Genomic DNA, 18,782 nt, shown 5'->3' on the forward strand with positions numbered 1-18,782 from the left:
TGTAATTTTTCTTACACATTATCAGGGCTACTGAATGGGTAGAAACCTTTTCCTAGAGAAGAACAAATTACTTCGAGGTTGAAAAAATAACTTACTTTCCCTTACTATGGTTATAGATCTCCAACACGTCCAGGATGCTGAAAATTTCAGGGTAGGACTCTTGCAAACCTCATGCCCAGCATCTCCAAGAGCTGCGCCAGAAAATCTTGTGCTCCAGAAACTAGAAACCCACTTTCTGAGTGCTTGGAGAAGAAGGGATGGAAAAAAGGTCTGAGATCTGCATAACTACACTACAAAGACCAGCTGTACACTGTTGGCACCTCCCAGTGCATGGACCGAGATATACAAACACAAGTGAAATACAGAGTACTTGAAGAATTAGTAGTTTGGGACAACACTAGACTTGCCCAATTTTAACATGAGAGGCATCAAAGTCAGGTCCTGACATGCAGAAATTTCAGTACAGACTCAGCCCCACGGATTTCTTCACATATATTGGAGAACCCAAAGTCATTCACAAATTGTCCAGTGATAAAAACAAGGCAGCATAAAATATCTTTGCCACCATTCAGCAAAGCTACATCTCGGGGAGCATAAAGTGCAACATCAAGTATAGCAAAAGGGACAGTGGAAACAGAAATCTCATAAGATACTGGAACAAAGTCTTAGTTTGATAAAATGTGGTATATATACTGGGTGCTTGCAGAGAAACCCTGAGATTTTAGGATTATAACAGAAGTTGCTACCAGGAAAGCTCTAGAAATCAGCATATTGACTCCAGTCTGCCTCATCGGGATGTGAAGCTGGAACCACAGGAGAACGAGGTATGGCCAAAAGCACAATTAGTCATATAAATTAGTTCCTTTCTCTTTTAGGATGCTGACATTCGGCGTTATTTATGAGCACCCAGCGTGAGCATGAAAGACTGCTACTTATTCAGAGGATGGGGAAAAAGCAGTAGCTTCTATTGCTTGCATAGCTTGTATATATTCCTGATTACCTTGCACAGTAATGCATTTACAGACTCCCACTTCCATCCCCAGTTTTCCTCTCTTATATGCCAATCAACCACTGCCTGCATCTGTCCCCAAGAAAAAGCCCAGCCCAAGTGTTAGGGACCTGCAGGAGACAAATGCACAAATTTTTGGCCCCATCACACTGGTAAATGGAGCCCCAGCATCTGTAGCGATGACTTTTGCTGCTCTCTGCCAGTGCCCAGCACACAAAGAAGCTAAAAAATTACTACTGACCAAGGCGTAAATTTTGAAATCCCACAAGATGTATATAAGGAAGACCCATATGGAAAGAGAATTACCCTATCCTTTCTTGGAAGGAATCATAGAATCATTTTGGTTGGAAGAGACCCTCAAGATCATTGAGTCCAACCATTAACCCTCCCCTGGCACTAACCCATGTCCCTGAGAACCTCATCTCGGCGTCTATTCAACCCCTGCAGGGATGGTGACTCCACCACTGCCCTGGGCAGCCTGTTCCAATGCCCGACAGCCCTTTCCAGGAAGAAATTGTTCCTAATATCCCATCTAAAGTATCATTATAGCAAACTGTGGATAGTGGAGAACCATTTATTCCTACAAGCAAATGTGTTTTGGGGTGGAGCAACGTACTGTAAAACCAATGTACCTCTTTAGTGTGCCTTCCCTTTACTAAATTAGACCCATCTGCTCCCTCTGCTCTGTACACAGCAGTACATATCATACAGCACTGATATTTGAGATAAAACAATATCTGACTGTGCTATTTTCAAACTAATACCTCCCAGTGTGTTTGGCAGTCTTTAAAATGTAGCAGGTAGGGCAGGCAGAAGATCTCCCAGTATAGCAGGTATTTTCTGGGATGTTTGCTTCAGATGTGGGGCCATCTAGTGACACAACGAGGAAAAGGCTGGGGGTTGTTTTTATTTATAACAATCTCTCCTGTGTGGTGGAAGTGTATTTTTATTTCACATGTTAACAAAAAGATTGGTAGAATCTTCATTCTGGTTTTCTATAGAAACGGAATCAAAGTGTCTTGGGAAAAGGGAAGAACCCATATCCCACTTGGAGCCTTTATTACTTTTTAGAAGTCACTCAATGTCATGACAAGAAAGACCTTGGGGAGCTGGAGCAAGTTTGGAGAAGGGAATGGAGCTGGGGAAGGGGCTGAAGCACAAGTGTGATGGGAGCGGCTGAGGGAGCTGGGGGTTCAGCTGGAGAACAGGAGCTGAGGGGAGACAGGGACACAAAGAAACGGCCTCAAGTTGCGCCAGGGAGGTTGAGGTTGGATCTTGGGAACAATTTCTTCCCCAAAAGGCTGTCGGGCATTGGAACAGGCTGCCCAGGGCAGTGCTGGAATCACCATCTCTGGAGGGGTTGAAAATACACAGAGATGAAGTTCTCAGGGACATGGGTTAGTGATGGACTTGACAGTGTTAGATTAACAGTTGTACTCCGTGATCTTAAAGGTCTTTTCCAATTCAAAATGATTCTCTGATAAAATTATGCAGCCAAGATAAAATTATGTAGTTTCCAAGTCCATAAGGAAGCTGCAATACTCTTTGCTGAAGATTGGTGGCCGAAGATTGTTTTTTGAAACCATTTTAGGGAGGAAGAGTGCTGTGTAAATGCTTGGTAGATCAGTAACTCTTGAATTAAGTAGTTAAGTAAGTTCCTGAGAGGTGCTGCAACAAGATATGAACCAATTCTGAGAATGGTTATGAGCAAAGAGAAACCACTGACACCCTGGGATTAAAGGATCTTTTCCTTATTGTTTTGAGGTGTTGGTGTTTGGAAAACAGATTTTGAATCATGGACATTTTACCATTTCTCCAGATGATTGGAATCTTGCAAAACAAGGTTGGAGGTGCAATAAAGAAGGTGGAGTCATCACTTGCTGACAGTCCCACCTGCACATTCTTCTAAACACAACCACTACCTGCTGTTTTATGCTGACAAAAATTAACTATTGCATTTGCCCACATATCAAAAGGCAAGACCACATCTACCTCTGAATGTTTAAACACAGGATAAAAACACAGTGGATGTCACAGAAGTCAAACACATCAAATGTTTCATGTTTGAGTATTTACAGTAATATTCTGATGAGAGGAATTGCATTTGCCTGATGGACCGGCAGGGTTTACACCCATGTTTGGAGCTTTCCTTGAAAAGAATTTGTATTCCCGTGTGTCTCTTGCTGTTAATCCTTCTCTTATTCCTAGAGGCATTTTGAATTCTAGTATAAACAATGATATAGTGATGGGCATCATCTCAAATACTCTCCTAGGTAGAGACTTGCTTTGGGCAGCATAGGATAATGTCTAAGTATTATATGAGCAACACACTTCAACCTTAACATAGTAATGTTTTTCTTGTGTTGACCAAGAAGAAAAAGTGAACCTTTACACTAAAAAAGAGGCCCCCTTAAAATCAGAATCACAGTATCATAGAATATCAGGTTAGAAGGGACCACAAGGATCATTGAAGACCATTTAGACTGAGAGGTTCGTTCTGCCTTTATCTTCTGTTAATAAGAATGCAAACAGCAACAGTTAATTTTGAGAAGTCAGACATCTGTCCAAAGAAAATTAACTAAGTTGATCAACTGACAAAGACCTGCATTACCTTGGATGTGAAAAACTGAACAGAGATATCAATATCTCTAGTCCCAGTTCTGTGAAGTTTGTATAAAAGAAAGAAAAATTGAGGACTTTTCAAGATGTAACTTACCAAATCATAAATCTTGTGAACTGGGGGTGCATGGATCATTGCTTTCTTGACAAACTCCACAAAACCACATCTCCCTGCTTTTTGCCAGACTGTCTCTACCACGTACCCTTTCCAAGAGGTATTATAGATGAACCGCTGGACGTGTTGGTGCCACCAGCAGCTTTAACCATCCACTTAAACAGCTCTCTGCCCACGCTGGTCTCCTTTGCTGAACTCAGGTTTATTTTCTAGGGACCAACTCCCACTGCAAATATGTCCACAAAACAACTTCCCTGTTGCAGTGCAGACAGATACTAACACTGCCCAGGACTTCTGCTGTGCTTAGAGAGGAAATGGTAAATCTTATACGGCATGAAAAAAACAGGAGTACTTAGGAGTGCAAAGTTACTTAAAATTCAGTTTAGCTTTATAGTGATTTAGCCTTCCTGTTTAATTAGTATTTAGAATTGCATGTTGTTTATAGCCACTGGTATTTCAATAGATGTTTAAGTGCTTAAAGTTTAATAAGCTTCCATTCTTAAAAGAACAAAAAATGTATGTAATTAAATTTGCAATTACTATAGGGGATTTTGGGGTGCATGCAATTAATAAAAGCTTAAGGCACTTAAGCATGATCTTGTTTTAAAAACTAAATAGTTGAGCACTTAACTAATTAGCTACAACACTTATAGTGTATTTTATTTCTTTCTAGTTTCACGGAAGAGTGGTAAGTATTCCTTTCTTTGCAGTTTAAAAAATTAAACTCTGTTAGAGTCATGCATCTTTAAATACGATTGTTCGTTCAGTCATTTCCGTACCTTTTACTAAAATGCATTTACATTATAAATCAACCTAGTCTCTTGTGTAATTCCATCAAATTAATGGACCTACTAAAAGAGTAATTTAGAATCACAGAATCATACAATAGTTTGGGTTGAAGGGACATTCAAAGCTCATCCAGTGCCACCCCCTGACATGAGCAGGGACACCTTCACCAGCTCAGGTTGCTCAGAGCCCCGTCCAGCCTGGCCTTGAATTTAACCATATAATGTTTCATTATCATTTGACTCTATATTTCCACATGAATATATTCGATACAGTTAAGAAAAGAGTTACAAAGTCACTGTGTGGGAAGCTCGGAAATACTAACTATACTGTGGTAACACTGTGCCCTTGTGCATCCAACTGAGGCAGTGGATACAATGCGGTCAGAGGGACCTGAGAACAAGAATTCAGACAGGAGGCAAGCAGGTAGCTCTGCAATCACACAAGGAAAGATCTTATCGTAATACACAGGCAGTGTCCCTTCCCTCTTTTTGCTTTGAGATCCCAGGACAGCTTCTGACTATGAGGTTCCTCAAGATCATGTACCAGGACAGAAAGAGCAGCTGAGACGTGATGGACTTTCCCTGTTTTCTTCCGCCCCACATCCCCACAGCTTTCCCTCTCCCCTTGCACATTATACTTGCAGACTTGCCAGGCTTTTTAGAAGGCTGATGTTCAATTACTGGCTTGCCGACAGTATTTTTTTTTTTTGAGAAACACAAGCAGAGAAGGGAAATGGTGACTTTTAAACAATGTCTAACTTGGCTGCCATTGAATAGAATTTCCCAACACAAAGAAAAGGCACTGCTTTACTCTCTTCTCTCTTCCAAATTATACAAGCCTGCTGCGAACAAAAGAGTTGGCGAAGTTTCTCAAGAAGGACCACAAATAGCTTTCATAATTACAGACATGCAACAAGTTCACCGCAGAAATTAATGGCTGTCCTAGTAGTAACACTAGGAAGCATTCGAGAAGTATCACATTTAAAATCCAAAGGCATTTTACAATTTGAGTGTGGTGTACCAAAAACAGAAACCTGATTTATTCCCAAATTGCAATAGTTACATGCTGTCTTTCATAAATTAATTCTCCGATGCTAAGAACTGCTCACAGACTACTATTTTCTCTCTCTTTTAACAGGAACATTGCTGAAGTCAGGTTTTACACTGCCAAGGCTTCACTAATTTGAAGTGATATGTGTTATGAATACATAAAAATGAATGGACACAAAGTATGGTGAATTATTAAACAACACAATTTAAGGATGCTGATTAATTATTAAGTAATTAATTTACAAATGAATCAATAAGCATTAATTCCCTTACTCATTTGCATGAATTTGCAAAGTTCAACTGCAGATTACAATACTATTGCTTTTCAAGAGTGATTTACAGAACAAAGAAAATATTTAACAATGAAAAATAATGAAATGCCTCACAAAACAAATTTATTTGATTGTAAGACTACACTGGGTAGTTACAAACAGCCACAGTATTGTAATGCATACAGGAATTTATTTTTGCCAAAACTGGTAGAAAATAATAACCTCCATTCTACAGAACAGATTAATGGAAAAATGCAATACAGATAGGGACAGAGCTGGGGAACCAGGAATTACGGTAATTATTTAGTGCTACATAGTAAACATGTAGCAGTGTAACTTTTCGATACTGCATTGGAATACTGGAATTCACAAAACAGAAATTAAGCTTCTAGGCTCACTCCACTGAAGTCAAGAAGTTTAGAGCAAGAATTTTAAAAAATCCTCTTGGCAGCTTCAGGTTGTTCCTTAATCTCTGACTGGTTTAAACGAAGCAGGTTCCAAACTTGTGCCCCTCTGGGGAATACAAACATGTCCTTCTACTTTGTACCCCAAACATAAAATCTGGTCTTCATGTCCATCCTGCCAAAAGGCTGCGAAGAAATCAGATTACAAAGCAAACCGACACAGCTCAGGAGAAAGAGTTCTTGAGCTTCGGGTGCTATTCCCACAAATGTTTCTGCATTTAGTGGTCAAAACCATCCCTGAGACCAGGGCCACCCAAATCCCTACTGGTGAGGTTACAAATTCCACCCTTTTCTCTCATCTTCCTTCTGCACATTAACACTGTTTCAGTACCACACCATTCTCAGTGGCTGGGAGCTGAATCTGCTTTAGAGTTCAGAGATCGTGCTGGGGGCTCCTATCCCTGGGTAAATATATAACCTGCTCATCTAGTGAGGTGGACTGTGAACTGGCTGAAGGAAAGAAGCCAGAGAGTTGTGGTCAATGGGGCAGAGTCCAGTTGGAGGCCTGTATCTAGTGCAGTCCCTCAAGGGTCAGTACTGGGACCAGTACTACTCAATATATTCATCAGTGACTTGGATGAGGGACTAGAGTGCACTGTCAGCAAGTTTGCTGGTGACCCCAGGCTGGGAGGGGTGGCTGACACGCCAGAAGCTGTGCTGGCATCCAGAGACCTGGACAGGCTGGAGAGTTGGGCGGGGAAAAATTTAACGAAATAGAACAAGGGCAAGTGTAGAGTCTTGCATCTGGGCAGGAACAACCCCAGGTTCCAGTATAAGTTGGGGAATGACCTGTTAGACAGCAGTGTAGGGGAAAGGGACCTGGGGGTCCTGGGGACAGCAGGGTGCCCATGAGCCAGCACTGGCCCTTGTGGCCAGGAAGGGCAATGGGACCTGGGGGGATTAGAAGGGGGTGGTCAGTAGGTCAGAGAGGTTCTCCTGCCCCTCTGCTCTGCCCTGGTGAGACTGCATCTGCAATATTGTGTCCAGTTCTGGGCCCCTCAATTCCAGAAGGGCAGGGAACTGCTGGAGAGAGTCCCGCACAGCCACGAAGATGCTGAAGGGAGTGGAGCATCTCTCGTGTAAGGAAAGGCTGAGGAGCTGGGGCTCTTGAGATTGGAGAAGAGGAGACTGAGGGGGGACCTCATTAACATTTATAAATATGGAAAGGGGGAGTGTCAGGAGGATGGAGCCAGGCTCTTCTGGGTGACAACCAATGATAGGACAAGGGGCAATGGGCACAAACTGTAACACAGGAGGTTCCACTTAAATATGAGAAGAAACTTCTTCCTGGTGACGGTGCCAGAGCCTGGCCCAGGCTGCCCAGGGAGGTTGTGGAGTCTCCTTCTCTGCAGACATTCCAACCCGCCTGGACACCTTCCTGTGTAACCTCATCTGGGTGTTCCTGCTCCGGCGGGGGGGTTGCACTGGATGAGCTTCCGAGGTCCCTTCCAGTCCCTGACATCCTGTGATTCTGTGATCTAAGAGGCTGACATAACCTAAAGCTCAGCCTCAGAACCTGTCCTAAAACTGCCTTTTTGTGAGCAATCCTCTCATGTACAGTGAGAACAGTCATTTTTGGATGCATACAGAGCATCTAACACGTTTCTGGGGCGGGCTTTCAGCAGTCCTGTCGTCTATTTTATTGCACTTGAATCTGACCAGCAGGTGGAAGCAAAAGAACAGGTTAAGAAATTTAGCAAAATTCTTCTTCTGGGTTTCCTGAAGCTCGACTGGTCCGTGGGATGGAGGCCCTGGCTGACGGAAAAGGCAGCTGAGGGAGGAAGGAATACGGATTTCCGCTGTGTTTTTGCTTTATTTGCTCCTGCCCGTGACCACGGAACGGACTAGGGCTGAGGAGAGCCGGAGTCGGGGGGGTGGCCTCCCCTGAGGAGTGGGCAGGACAAGGAGCGATTCCCTCCTGCAAAGGGACGGGAAGCGAGGAGGGGCTGTGGGAAGCCTCCACCCATAAGCGGAGCTCGGACCGCCGGCCCCGATGAGCCCCGGGGCCTCAGGCCCAGCGCTCCCCTTTCCCCACACACCCGTCTCGGTCGCCATGGCAACGCCCCCGGCGCCTGCGTGCCGCTCTCCTGCGCATGCGCAGAATTGCCCCCCCCCCGATAACCATAGCAACAGGGACGCGCGGCCCGCCCCTTTCTTACCGCCTCCCTCGCCTGGTGGGTGGTTCTCAGCGTTTCGCAGGAGAGCTCCATCGGGGCGGGCAGCGCGTCCGGCCACCAGCGGGCACAACCCGCGGGAGAAGGTCACAGCGAGCTCCCGGCAGCGCCCGGCCACGCACCCCGCGGAAGACAGCGGGCGCCGTGAGGAATAGCCCCGCCTCACCTTCCTCACGCAGCCAATCGAGACGCCAAAGGGTGAAAGATTGCTCGAAGAACTGCCCAATCACAAATGAAATAGGAGGCGGCAGTTAAAAGATGAGCCAATAACAGTGGGGTAGGAGGCGGGGCTGGCAGTACGGCCAGCCAATCGCCTCTAGGCTCACCTGAGCACGGGGGCAGAGCGGTTCGGCGGGCTGTGACGTGAGTGACGGGGATGCCGAGCTGAGAAGCCGGTCTAGGCGGACCAAACCAGCACTGCCCAGCCTAGCCCACTGCAAAACATGTCCAGCTCACCTCACAGGCGAGGTGTGCCCGGGGAGAAGCAGAGTGGGATCTGTTCGTTCCGTTAAGGATGGCGGTGGGCCTTAAGACGGAGGCTGTTGGTGTACTGGTGCTGAGGGAATGCAGGGTGAGAAGGGCCCTCTTCAGAACACCTGAAAGCCTTTGTTAAAGTCACAGAATCACAGGCTGGTTGGGGTTGAAGGGACCTCTGGAGATCATCCAGTCCAACCCACCTGCTCAAGCAGGGTCACCAGAGCAGATCACACAGGGTCGTGTCCAGGTGGGTCTGAATGTCTGCAAAGAAGGAGACTCCACAACCTCTCTGGGCAGCCTGGTCCAGGCTCTGGCACCTCAAAGGAAAGAAGATTTTCCTCATATTCAGATGGAACCTCCTGTGCTTCAGTCTGTGCCCGCTGCCCCTCATCCTGTCGTTGGGCACCCCTGAACAGAGTCTGTTCCATCCTCTTGACACCCACCCTGGAGATATTTATCACATGGATAAGATCCCTCTCAGCTTCTCTTCTTCAGGCTGAACAGCCCCAGCTCTCTCAGTCTCTCCTCATAAGATTCTCCAGATCCCTCCTCACCTTTGTGTCCCTCCACTGGACTCTCTCCAGTAATTCCTTGTCCTTCTTAGACTGGGGAGCCCAGAACTGGACACAGAACTCCAGATGTGGCCTCACCAGGGCAGAGCAGAAGGGGAGGAACAACCTCCCTCCACCTGCTGGTCACGCTTTTCCTAATGCACCCCAGGGACCACTGGACTTCTTGGCCACGAGGGCAACATGGTCACCCTGCTGTCCACCAGGACTCCCAGGTCCTTCTCTGCAGAGCTGCTTTCCAGCAGCTCAACCCCAGCCTGTACTGGTGCCTGGGGTTGTTCCTGCCCAGGTGCAGGACCCTATACTGGCCCTTGTTGAACTTCATCGGGTTCTTCTCTGCCCAGCCCAGCCTGTCCAGGTCTCGCTGCACGGCAGCACAGCCTCTGATGGGTCAGCCCTTCCTACCAGTTTGGTATCATCAGCAAACTTGCTGAGGGTGCACTTGGTCTGTTCGTCCAGACCAGTGCAGCTTTCTGGCTTCAGGATGTGAATTACTTTTGGGGTGATTTGTGCCTGCTGGCAACTGTCCTCAGCTGCAGGAGAATATTTAAAAAATCCCTGAAAATACATGGAAGGGAGATTAGAGCCTGCTAAATGCTTGCTGGGTGATGGCCACAATAGGGCATGAAGGAGGAGAGGAGAGGTCAGAGAGGTGAAGAACAATCCTTTGGAAACACTCTGTCCTATGGTACATGAGATCTTCCCCCCACCATGTACTGCTCATTGTGGACCAGCAGCTACTCAGTTCCACCAGCTGTTCTTGAACAGGGTAACTACCAGATTCTTCACACCATGCCACACCTGCTGAGCACCCTCAAACACATGTTCTGCAGATGTCCAGATCTTCTTCCAAATGGTGTCTTCTCAGTATAACCTTTTGGTGCAACCCTGTTCCTACTCAGGAATGTTTCTCCGGCCATTTTCTTAAATCCTTCCAATCCAGTTTATGCCAACACAAGGTTTCTCTTCCTTCAAGCTCTCTTCACTAAGTATCTCCAACTGCACATACCTCTTCTAACCCTTCTCTCTCTCAATATGTCAAGGTTATCCTAAGCAAAAACAGGACTTCGGCATGTGTTAACTGCTCAGTTAGTTGCACTGCAAATGCAATGTAGTTTCATCCTGTTAAGCACGCAATTTAATACATATATTTTTAATTAAATTTGTCCATAAAACATGAAGTTTTCAAAGTGCATGAGATTAATATTCCTGCATCCAACTTAGGTCCTCTCCTACTAGAATATGTGGCTAATATTGTGGTGTTAAGGTGGTAGTAGAGTAATCCGTTCATTTTCCATTATTTGACACTTCTTTTTTACGGCCGGGAAAGAGAAATACCTATAATTGAAGTTAGGATTGAACCCATCCCAATTAGGTTTCCAAGATCATATAATTACTGTTGAGAGAATAGCCTGAGTTCTTGGCTTTGCTTAACTAGAGAGTTTTCTACTATGTCTTTAGAAGAGGTAGTAGTATCCTGATGTGTGGTTTGCTGCTGTTTTGATGGACAGAGAGAATCTTCAATCCTTAGAACACAAACTTGAGGGTAATTTCCACCATATGTTTGTGAATGAAACTTTCAAACTGTCTTTGGAGACAAACCCACTCTTACAGTCTGGGAGCCCGCGTTCGGGACTCCAAAATCCCCAAGAAAGCTCAGGTGGTTAAATCTGCAAGGGCAGATCTCTGCAGCTGAACAGCGCTGGTTGGTAGCATCAAAGTGTCACAAACAATTCAAGAACCTACAAATAAACCTTGCTAGGGCACTCGTTATCTAGGCCTTACATTCAATATGTATCATTTAATAAAAATAACAATGGGCAGGTAAACAACTTTATAGCTAATGTTTAAATATTTCCTTGCTGCGCTGATAACCAAAACATAGGTGCATCACCCTGGTATGCTAGGATAGGCGAGTCAAACTAATTAACATGTATTTCATCATCAAAACTGCTTAGAAAAATAAAGAAGAACCAATCAGATTTCTAATCTACATTTTGTCTATATCACTTTAGTTAATATAACTTCATTGTATGTCTTGACATAACAGATAGAAGATTATTTCCCATCTAAGCTCTATTTTGTCAATTAGCTGCATAGAAAGTGCAGATACAAAGCACCTACACAAATGATTTCTTTCCAATAAATAAAGTATCCATCTGAGAACATCTTCTAGTCAAAGCCCACATTTTTAGGGGCAGCAGAGCAACTAAGGGGGCCTGCGAGCCTCCATGCATTGAGCCCCACCCCTTTACATTTTTGCCATCCACTTTCTCTAACGTTATATTAAAAAATAAATGGCTAGGGGATAGGAAAGATGATTGAGAAGCCTCAGGCTGGCCTCATAAACTTATTTCCTTTAAACACTGCACACATATACACAAAATCTACCTTTAACCCCATCATCTCAGTCTTGTCAGTGCTTGTAATTCATATTCAGCTGGTTAAGCAGCACAGGAGGATTCTGTTGAGGTATAATGCTGAAGAGTGTAATTGCTGCAGTGCTGGGAACAGCTGTGGGATGCTTTGTGTTTTTGTTGTGTTTTTTTTTTTTTTTTTAAATTCTCTTCAGTGTGTATGGGGGAAGCAGGGAGAGTTTATTTCTATGATCAAATGTCCCTATTTCAGTAGGTAACAGTGTGGAAAGAGTCAGGGCTTGTATGGATGTACTGTACATAGTCCTAGGAAGATCACTAGAGAAGGGTGAAGCCTAGGTGTGTATATATATATTTTTTTTTTCCTCCTAACAAGCCTAACTTCATTTAGGGGCAGGATGCTAAGCACCTGTAGGCTCCCTTCTTACCTTAATTAGAGCCTATTGGGGAAAACAAACCAGCAACTGCTGGAGTGACATCTTATAAGATGTGACTATGAAGTGGCTGCCTTGGAAAAGGGCAAGTTGTGTCCCTGATGGCCAATGCTGGGTGGAGTTTTAAAGCTTGTATTGCAAAATCAGAAAGGACTCAAGGGGAGGGTGTGGGAAATGGTTTAGGAGCTGCGGCAGGGGGTTGCAAGAGGAGAAAGAGGAAGGGAAGGAAAAAATATCGGAGATGGAAGAGCAAGAAGAAGCAGCAGGAGTGTCAGAGGCTGGAAGAATGTCTGACATTTGAGGTAGGTTTCTGAAAAGTTTGGTGGAAAGAGAAATGTTGGAAAGATTGGAACTTTGGTAAGCTGGGTATCTAGGGAGTGCAAGTCTGGAGCTAATGTGTGTGTGAGTTTTGAAAAACCACCTGGATTTTGAACTAGAGCAAAAGTGGAGACAGGTTCTAGTTACTGAAAAATCCAGGAGAGAGATTTGAGAAAAACCTTGGTGTGGAGATAACAGAGTGGGAAAAGATAGGCCTGTGCCCTAAGTTTCTGTGGAATAGGGACCTAGGAAAAAAGCTTAAGGGGGACCAGAATTATGGAGTACTTGGGGTTTTTTTTCAAGATTATGGCACCAGTAATGAGTAGGAGAAAAGCTGTGATGGAAAGCTGGGGGAAAACAAAATACAATTAAGAGCTTTGAGGAACTCTTTAAGCAGAAAATTAGGATTAAGCTAATATGTAAACTCTTATTATGCATGTGAGGTGTTAAAACACAAACTATAATCTGTTTGCTCTTATCCCAGTGGATACTGGAGATGAGATGAATGGGAAGGTTGCAAGATGTGATTATGGAGTGAGAGAATAAAGAAACATGAGAACAAAGAAAGCCCAGCTCTGGTATGAGTTTGAACATTGATGTGTTTCCCGGTGTATTTGAAAGAAGAAACATGTAAGGATGCGCTGCAAGGAGAAAGCTTTCACCAGGTGTGGGCTTTTATGACCGAAGAGATCCCAACCTGCTGCTTGTCCCTTTAGTTTGGTGTTGAATTGCAGGGAAAAAGAAACGTTTGATGGACTTAAGAGCTGAACTTGCGCAGTGGTGTGGCAGACAGCACGCTTTATTCAGCTGTGAATCCTTGGTTTTGACTAATAAAAGGCGTTTGAAATGTAATAAAGTCCTTATGTTTAAATCTCCAATGAAATTGCTATTATAAGAGCAAGCACGGAGCCAGTTTATGCAGAGAAGTACCAGCTACACGTGGTTACGGTTAAAACTTCAGCAGAACTAGGTGTTTTTCTTGGACTAGATGATAGTAAATAAAAAGGAAAGCCTGCCTCAAAAGGCTGTTGCAAAATTACCGCTTATAATCTTAATTATTGAGTTCCTATGTGTCAAGATCCCGTTGTGATAGAGTGACCATAGCCAGTGTGTTTGTGGGTTTCAGTATCCTCTATAAAATTTCAACTATTTGTTCCCAAAATCGTATTGGATTCCCTCCTGGCAGAGCTTGCTGCCCATATGGCTTGTGTCTTGGCCCATTAAGCAGCTCAGAGTTCGCTCTGAAATGGTTGTAGTTACTACTCCGAGTCAGTCAATCATACAAAAAACTGCTGATTTTGGTGAATATGGCCAAATATATTTTGCATTTCAGACCTTTTTTTTGTTCCAGTGTCCCTCTCCAACTTCTCGTTTGAGTCATTTTGGCTGCTGGCCTGTTTGTTAGCTCAGTCTTTGCCTTTTTTTTTTTAAATTGCAATAAATTGGTTTTTCGGTTTAACAGCCCAGTTGCCAATAAAACTGAATATTGTGACTAAGTAATTATTGTGATTAGATAATGATCTCTGGCTACTTTCGAAAATAATATTCTCAGCTGTACCTCGACGTTTATTTTTCTGTAAATGCCTCAACATTTCTCTTAGAGCAGGAAACCTATTATTGTGTTTTGAAGCTTAGTGACATTTTTCGCTTCATTTTTTATTAATAAAAACGTGTCGCATCATTGTTATAACACAAATTACGAGGATGTTTTTGGATGAGATGGATAAAACCGAGCAGGTTATAAAAATCACAGCGCGAGCCCAACTTTTCAATTGAATACACTACTAATGGCGAGACTGTTTATTTGCTGTTCTTTTTGTGTGTGCATACCAAAAAAAACCTTGTTTTTACCTCACGGGTTCCCCCCCCCGGCTCGTTTTTACCTCCCGGGTTCCCACTCCAACCCCCCACTCCGTCCCGGCTCGTTTTTACCTCCCGGGTTCCCCCCTCCCCGTCCCGCCTCGTTTTTACCTCCCGGGTTCCCCTCCCAACTCGTTTTTACCTCCCGGGTTCCCCCCCCAACTCGATTTTACTTCACGGGTTCCCCCCGCTCGTTTTTACCTCACGCTTCCCCCGGCGGGAGGCGGCGCGGAAACCCCGCCCTCCCGCGTCACGTGCCGGGCGCGCGCGCAGGGTGCACGATGGTGGTGGCGGCGGCGCCCGGTGACGGCGGCGGCGGCAGCGGGTAGAAAATGGCGGATTTCGAGGAGCTGCGGGTGAGCAGGGGAGACGAGAGGGAGACGACGGCGGTGGAGGGGGTGGGGGGGGGGGGGAGATGCGTGGCAAGATGTCGCCCGGCCGTCCACACAGTGGAGGGGGTGCGGGGGGGTGGTGTGTGTGTGTGTGGAGAAGCGATGCTCGCCGCGCCCCCCCCGCCCTCCGCCGCCCTTTCCTCACAGGAGCCCCCTCGGTGCTTGTGTGTGTGTGTGTGGGGGGGTGTGTGAACCGGCAGCTCCTCTCGCTCGTAACGGCCAGAAAGCACCGGGGCCTCGTTCGGGGGCGGCGGGATGTGTCTGAGGAGAGCCGGCCCTGTCACCTGCGCGGCTGGGGCCCGCGCTGTGCTGTCGGGGGGATTCTGTGCCCCCCCCCGCCCCGCTTCCTCCCAACCCCGACATTTTAAAAGCCTTTTCGGGGCTTGGGCGCCTCGCATGGCGCCTCGGGAGGGCCCGGAGCCGCCGTGCCCTGACTGCAAACTGGAGCGAGAATGCTGAATAACTAACCGATTTTTTTTTGTTTGTTTTGGTTTTTTTTTAAAATACTAATGATTATTGACGCTTTGAAAATTCATTAACGGGGAGAACTGTGCCTGCGAAGCGTGAAATCCAGTATTTCTTTACAGACCTATTTTATCATCGTTTGAATGCCTTTTATATTGCACTTGTGGACTTTCTGTCATAGATTTTTTTGGGTGTGTGGGGGTGGCCTTTCATATTTGAAGGTGTGGACACAAAGGGCTGACTACATTGTTTCTGTTTTTTTCCTTATGTTTCTTGATCAATCTGTGAGTATCTTTGCTTGGAAGGAGTCGCCATCCCTGGAGGGGTTTAAAAGGCATTTAGACGAGGTTCTCAGGGATGTGGTTTAGTGATGGGTTATGGTTGGACTTGATAATGGTGAGGGTCTCTTCCAACCAAAATGATTATGTGATTCTAATGTTGCCTTTTCTGCAGCATCCACACCTGCGGAAGTGCCGCCAAGGTAATACTGCGAATGCCAAGTCCCCCTTCTGACCCAGACTTTCCTACAGAGGGAATTAAAGCTGGTTAAATAGGAACCAGTGTGAGTTAGCCTTTAGTGCAGAGAAAGGTCTGGTGGTTGAACTGACTGTAGTCTGACCAACAGTGGGAAATATGCTGCAATCTCCAGAGAATTTCCTACGCTGAGACTTCTTTTAGCACTGACGGGGCTTGGGTTGAAGGAGATGGAGTGTAGCCGAGGAGCTCAGTTATAAAAACCTCAGAGCAAGAATTGTGTTTCATTTGAGGACAGCAGTGGTCTCTGTCTTAGCTTTAAGAAGGGTTGGGTTAGTTTTTCCTAAGTTAAATTTGTTTGTGTTTCATGGGGTTTTTTTTGTTTAGTGTCCTGACTGATTTTTCAGCCCTCTTTCTTATGTCTTTCAAAGGGTGTAGCTCTGTAGGTGGCTAAAACCCTCAGTGTGAAGTCTGTAGCAGAGAGAACTTTTCTTTGTGTAGCTCCTCCAGGCTTGAACTGGAGCTGTGATCTGCATTTTCCAAAGCACTGTAATCACTTGCCTAGATAAGCATAACTATTGGGAGAGACTATCTGGGAATTGGGTACCTAAATACTCTTGAAATTATATACACATCTGAGTTCCTTGCCAAAAGTAACACAGAAATACGAAGGGAAAAGGGAACTGGATTTCAGGCGAACTACTGCAATGCCCTTTTGTCACTCAAAATAATAGATACCAGTAGTTAAAAAAAATACTAGTCTGAAAAGTGATGTTCCCGTTCATCTCATTTGTAAACTGGAGTGCCTGTGAAATGAGTCTGTTAGCCTGGAGCTTCTCTAAATGTTCAATTTTCAGTTGGTAGTAATTGTTGATCCATTTTGGGAAAGCTCTAGGTTTTTTTTTTTTTTAAATATAGTACACTGCTTCATGTCTTCAAGGCCTTTACTGCCGTTTGAGTGTTTTTTTGAAGAGGGTACATTTGAATGTGTTGTCTTGAATACTAGGCGCTTGGCTTGCAGGTTTAGTTTTTTCTTCAGACAACCAATTCTTCCTGCTTTTGGCCAATGAAGAGACACCCCCTTCCAGCAGCAAATTTCATTAATTCATCTTTAGGAGTGATCTTAAGTTGCTGTTTTATAGGTTAATGTATGGGATGTTTTTATGACAGTATTGTTTGTTGCTGTCTTGTTGGTTGCTGTTTCCTGTAGTATATGATCTTTACCTGCCTTATAAAAGGCCAACAGGGCAATTTGGAGAGTTGGATTTATTTCAGTAAATTCTTAAGGACTGACTAAAGGCAGGAGGTCAGAGTTTTCTCTTAAATCCTGTTGTTGAAGGAAACACGGAGGGCCAGCATTTTTATATTCTCAGGGCAAAGGGTCATTTTAGTATTTGTTAGTACCATCCCTGCCATCCTCTGCATCTTCAGACTAAAAATTCTGGGGAGCTGTGACCAAAGGATTATAATAGAGGCTGTAGTGAAGGAAAACAAAAACTCAAAGGAACTGGCTGTTACATCATTCCTTCTGGAAATATTCAGTTTCGTTAAAGGATTCGGAAGTAGCTGTAGCCATAGTCACTACTTTTCAAGATGTTGGTCAAAATTTCAGATATAAGGCTTACCCTTCCAGACCTTCAGATTAACACTTAATTAATTAACAGCGTTTGTTGAATTGTGGGTTACCAGTTTCTGAAATATTAGGGAGTCGCTGAGAAGATATGGTGAGCACAACTGTATGTTTCTTGTATATTTTGAGACACAGTTTCCAGACCTGCTGTTTACAGATGTTTTTAAACACGGCTCACGCCTTTATCCATAATCCTCACTCATGAGCAGCCCAATATATGTCAGAGGGGTTACACAGGCACAGATGGACACAGAGCAGGAGTCAGCGGTCTGGTGTGGAGGCCAGAGATGGAATGTAAACACCAGTTTGAACAGAATCGGCCCAGGAGTGGGGAACTACAGCTCCTTCTGAGAGCCATCTGTGAGAAAATGATTCTGGCTCGCAACAAACTCTGAGCTCACTGAGGTTTGGCTTTGGGTTTTCATCCCAGAAAAATCCTCTAGATAAGAGGATGGGTTATATATTATCACTTGGAGAGAAGATCTCTTGGGTCCCCTAAGTTTCTCCTGGTATCCTGACTCTAATTTTGAAACAAATAATACAGAGTGCATGCTATCCTTGAAACATTGCAGATCCCCAGCTTAGAAGACAACAGCTTCAGTCTTGTAGTTTGTATTTAATCAGTTTTTGAAGTAATGTGTTGGCTTTGTCTTTATGGGAAGTAAAAGCTCTTCGTAGGTGAATGAATATGCCTGGGCCAAAACTAATTTGTGTGACATTAGTGATCAGTTTCATGGCTATTGAGGAAAAAAACTTAGTGAGAAAAGATGCAAGTGTGCTCTTATGTTCTATGTGGAGGAGGAAATTATACAAAATTTACTGGAAAATCAGGGTTTATAAATGCTGAAAGTAAGTACCACTTCTCATTTTTGCTCTTGCACATCCAGTGCTGAAGTCATGTGATTTAAATGTGAAGAGCGATATGGTTTGGGTACCATATTCAAATGCAGAAATTGAAATCTCGTTCTTGTATGTATTGGATCTCCTGTTCATAGTAGACTCAGTGTCTTTCCACTCCTCTTGCTTTTTTTTCCACACAGAGCTATCTTCACGTGTCCTGTTCGAGCTCACTGCCAAGCACTCTGTACTCTTTTATTTTAGCTGTGTTAATAACATTGTATTGTATACGACAGCAACTTTGGGGGTTTGATGTAGAAATCAAATTCTGTGTGTTGATCTGGGATAAACTTTAAAATGATGGGCAGAATAGATATTGAGACATTCCTGTTGGTGATGTAGTGATCTTTAGGTTGCAGTTAACGTTGAGTATATTAAATAAGATAACAGTATATTATTA

At 44.4% G+C, this 18,782-nt stretch overlaps 1 protein-coding gene across 9 annotated transcripts in view; it reads left to right on the top strand.

The window, feature by feature from the left end:
• Positions 1–14,797: 14,797 nt before the first annotated feature.
• The window catches only part of PIAS2 (protein inhibitor of activated STAT 2), a 31,403-nt gene continuing 27,418 nt past the window's right edge, over positions 14,798–18,782 (top strand). For all 9 annotated transcript variants that reach the window (XR_010607821.1, XR_010607822.1, XR_010607823.1 and 6 more), the window contains exon 1: positions 14,798–14,880. Coding sequence is in view for 4 of the 9 variants with exons in the window: in XM_065656179.1 (XP_065512251.1) it covers positions 14,857–14,880 (24 nt within the window). In the remaining 5 variants the exon portion in view is untranslated. The remainder of the gene's footprint in view (positions 14,881–18,782) is intronic.

This window comes from Caloenas nicobarica, chromosome Z (assembly GCF_036013445.1).
Source record: "Caloenas nicobarica isolate bCalNic1 chromosome Z, bCalNic1.hap1, whole genome shotgun sequence".
In the NCBI taxonomy this organism is placed as follows: Eukaryota; Metazoa; Chordata; class Aves; order Columbiformes; family Columbidae; genus Caloenas; species Caloenas nicobarica.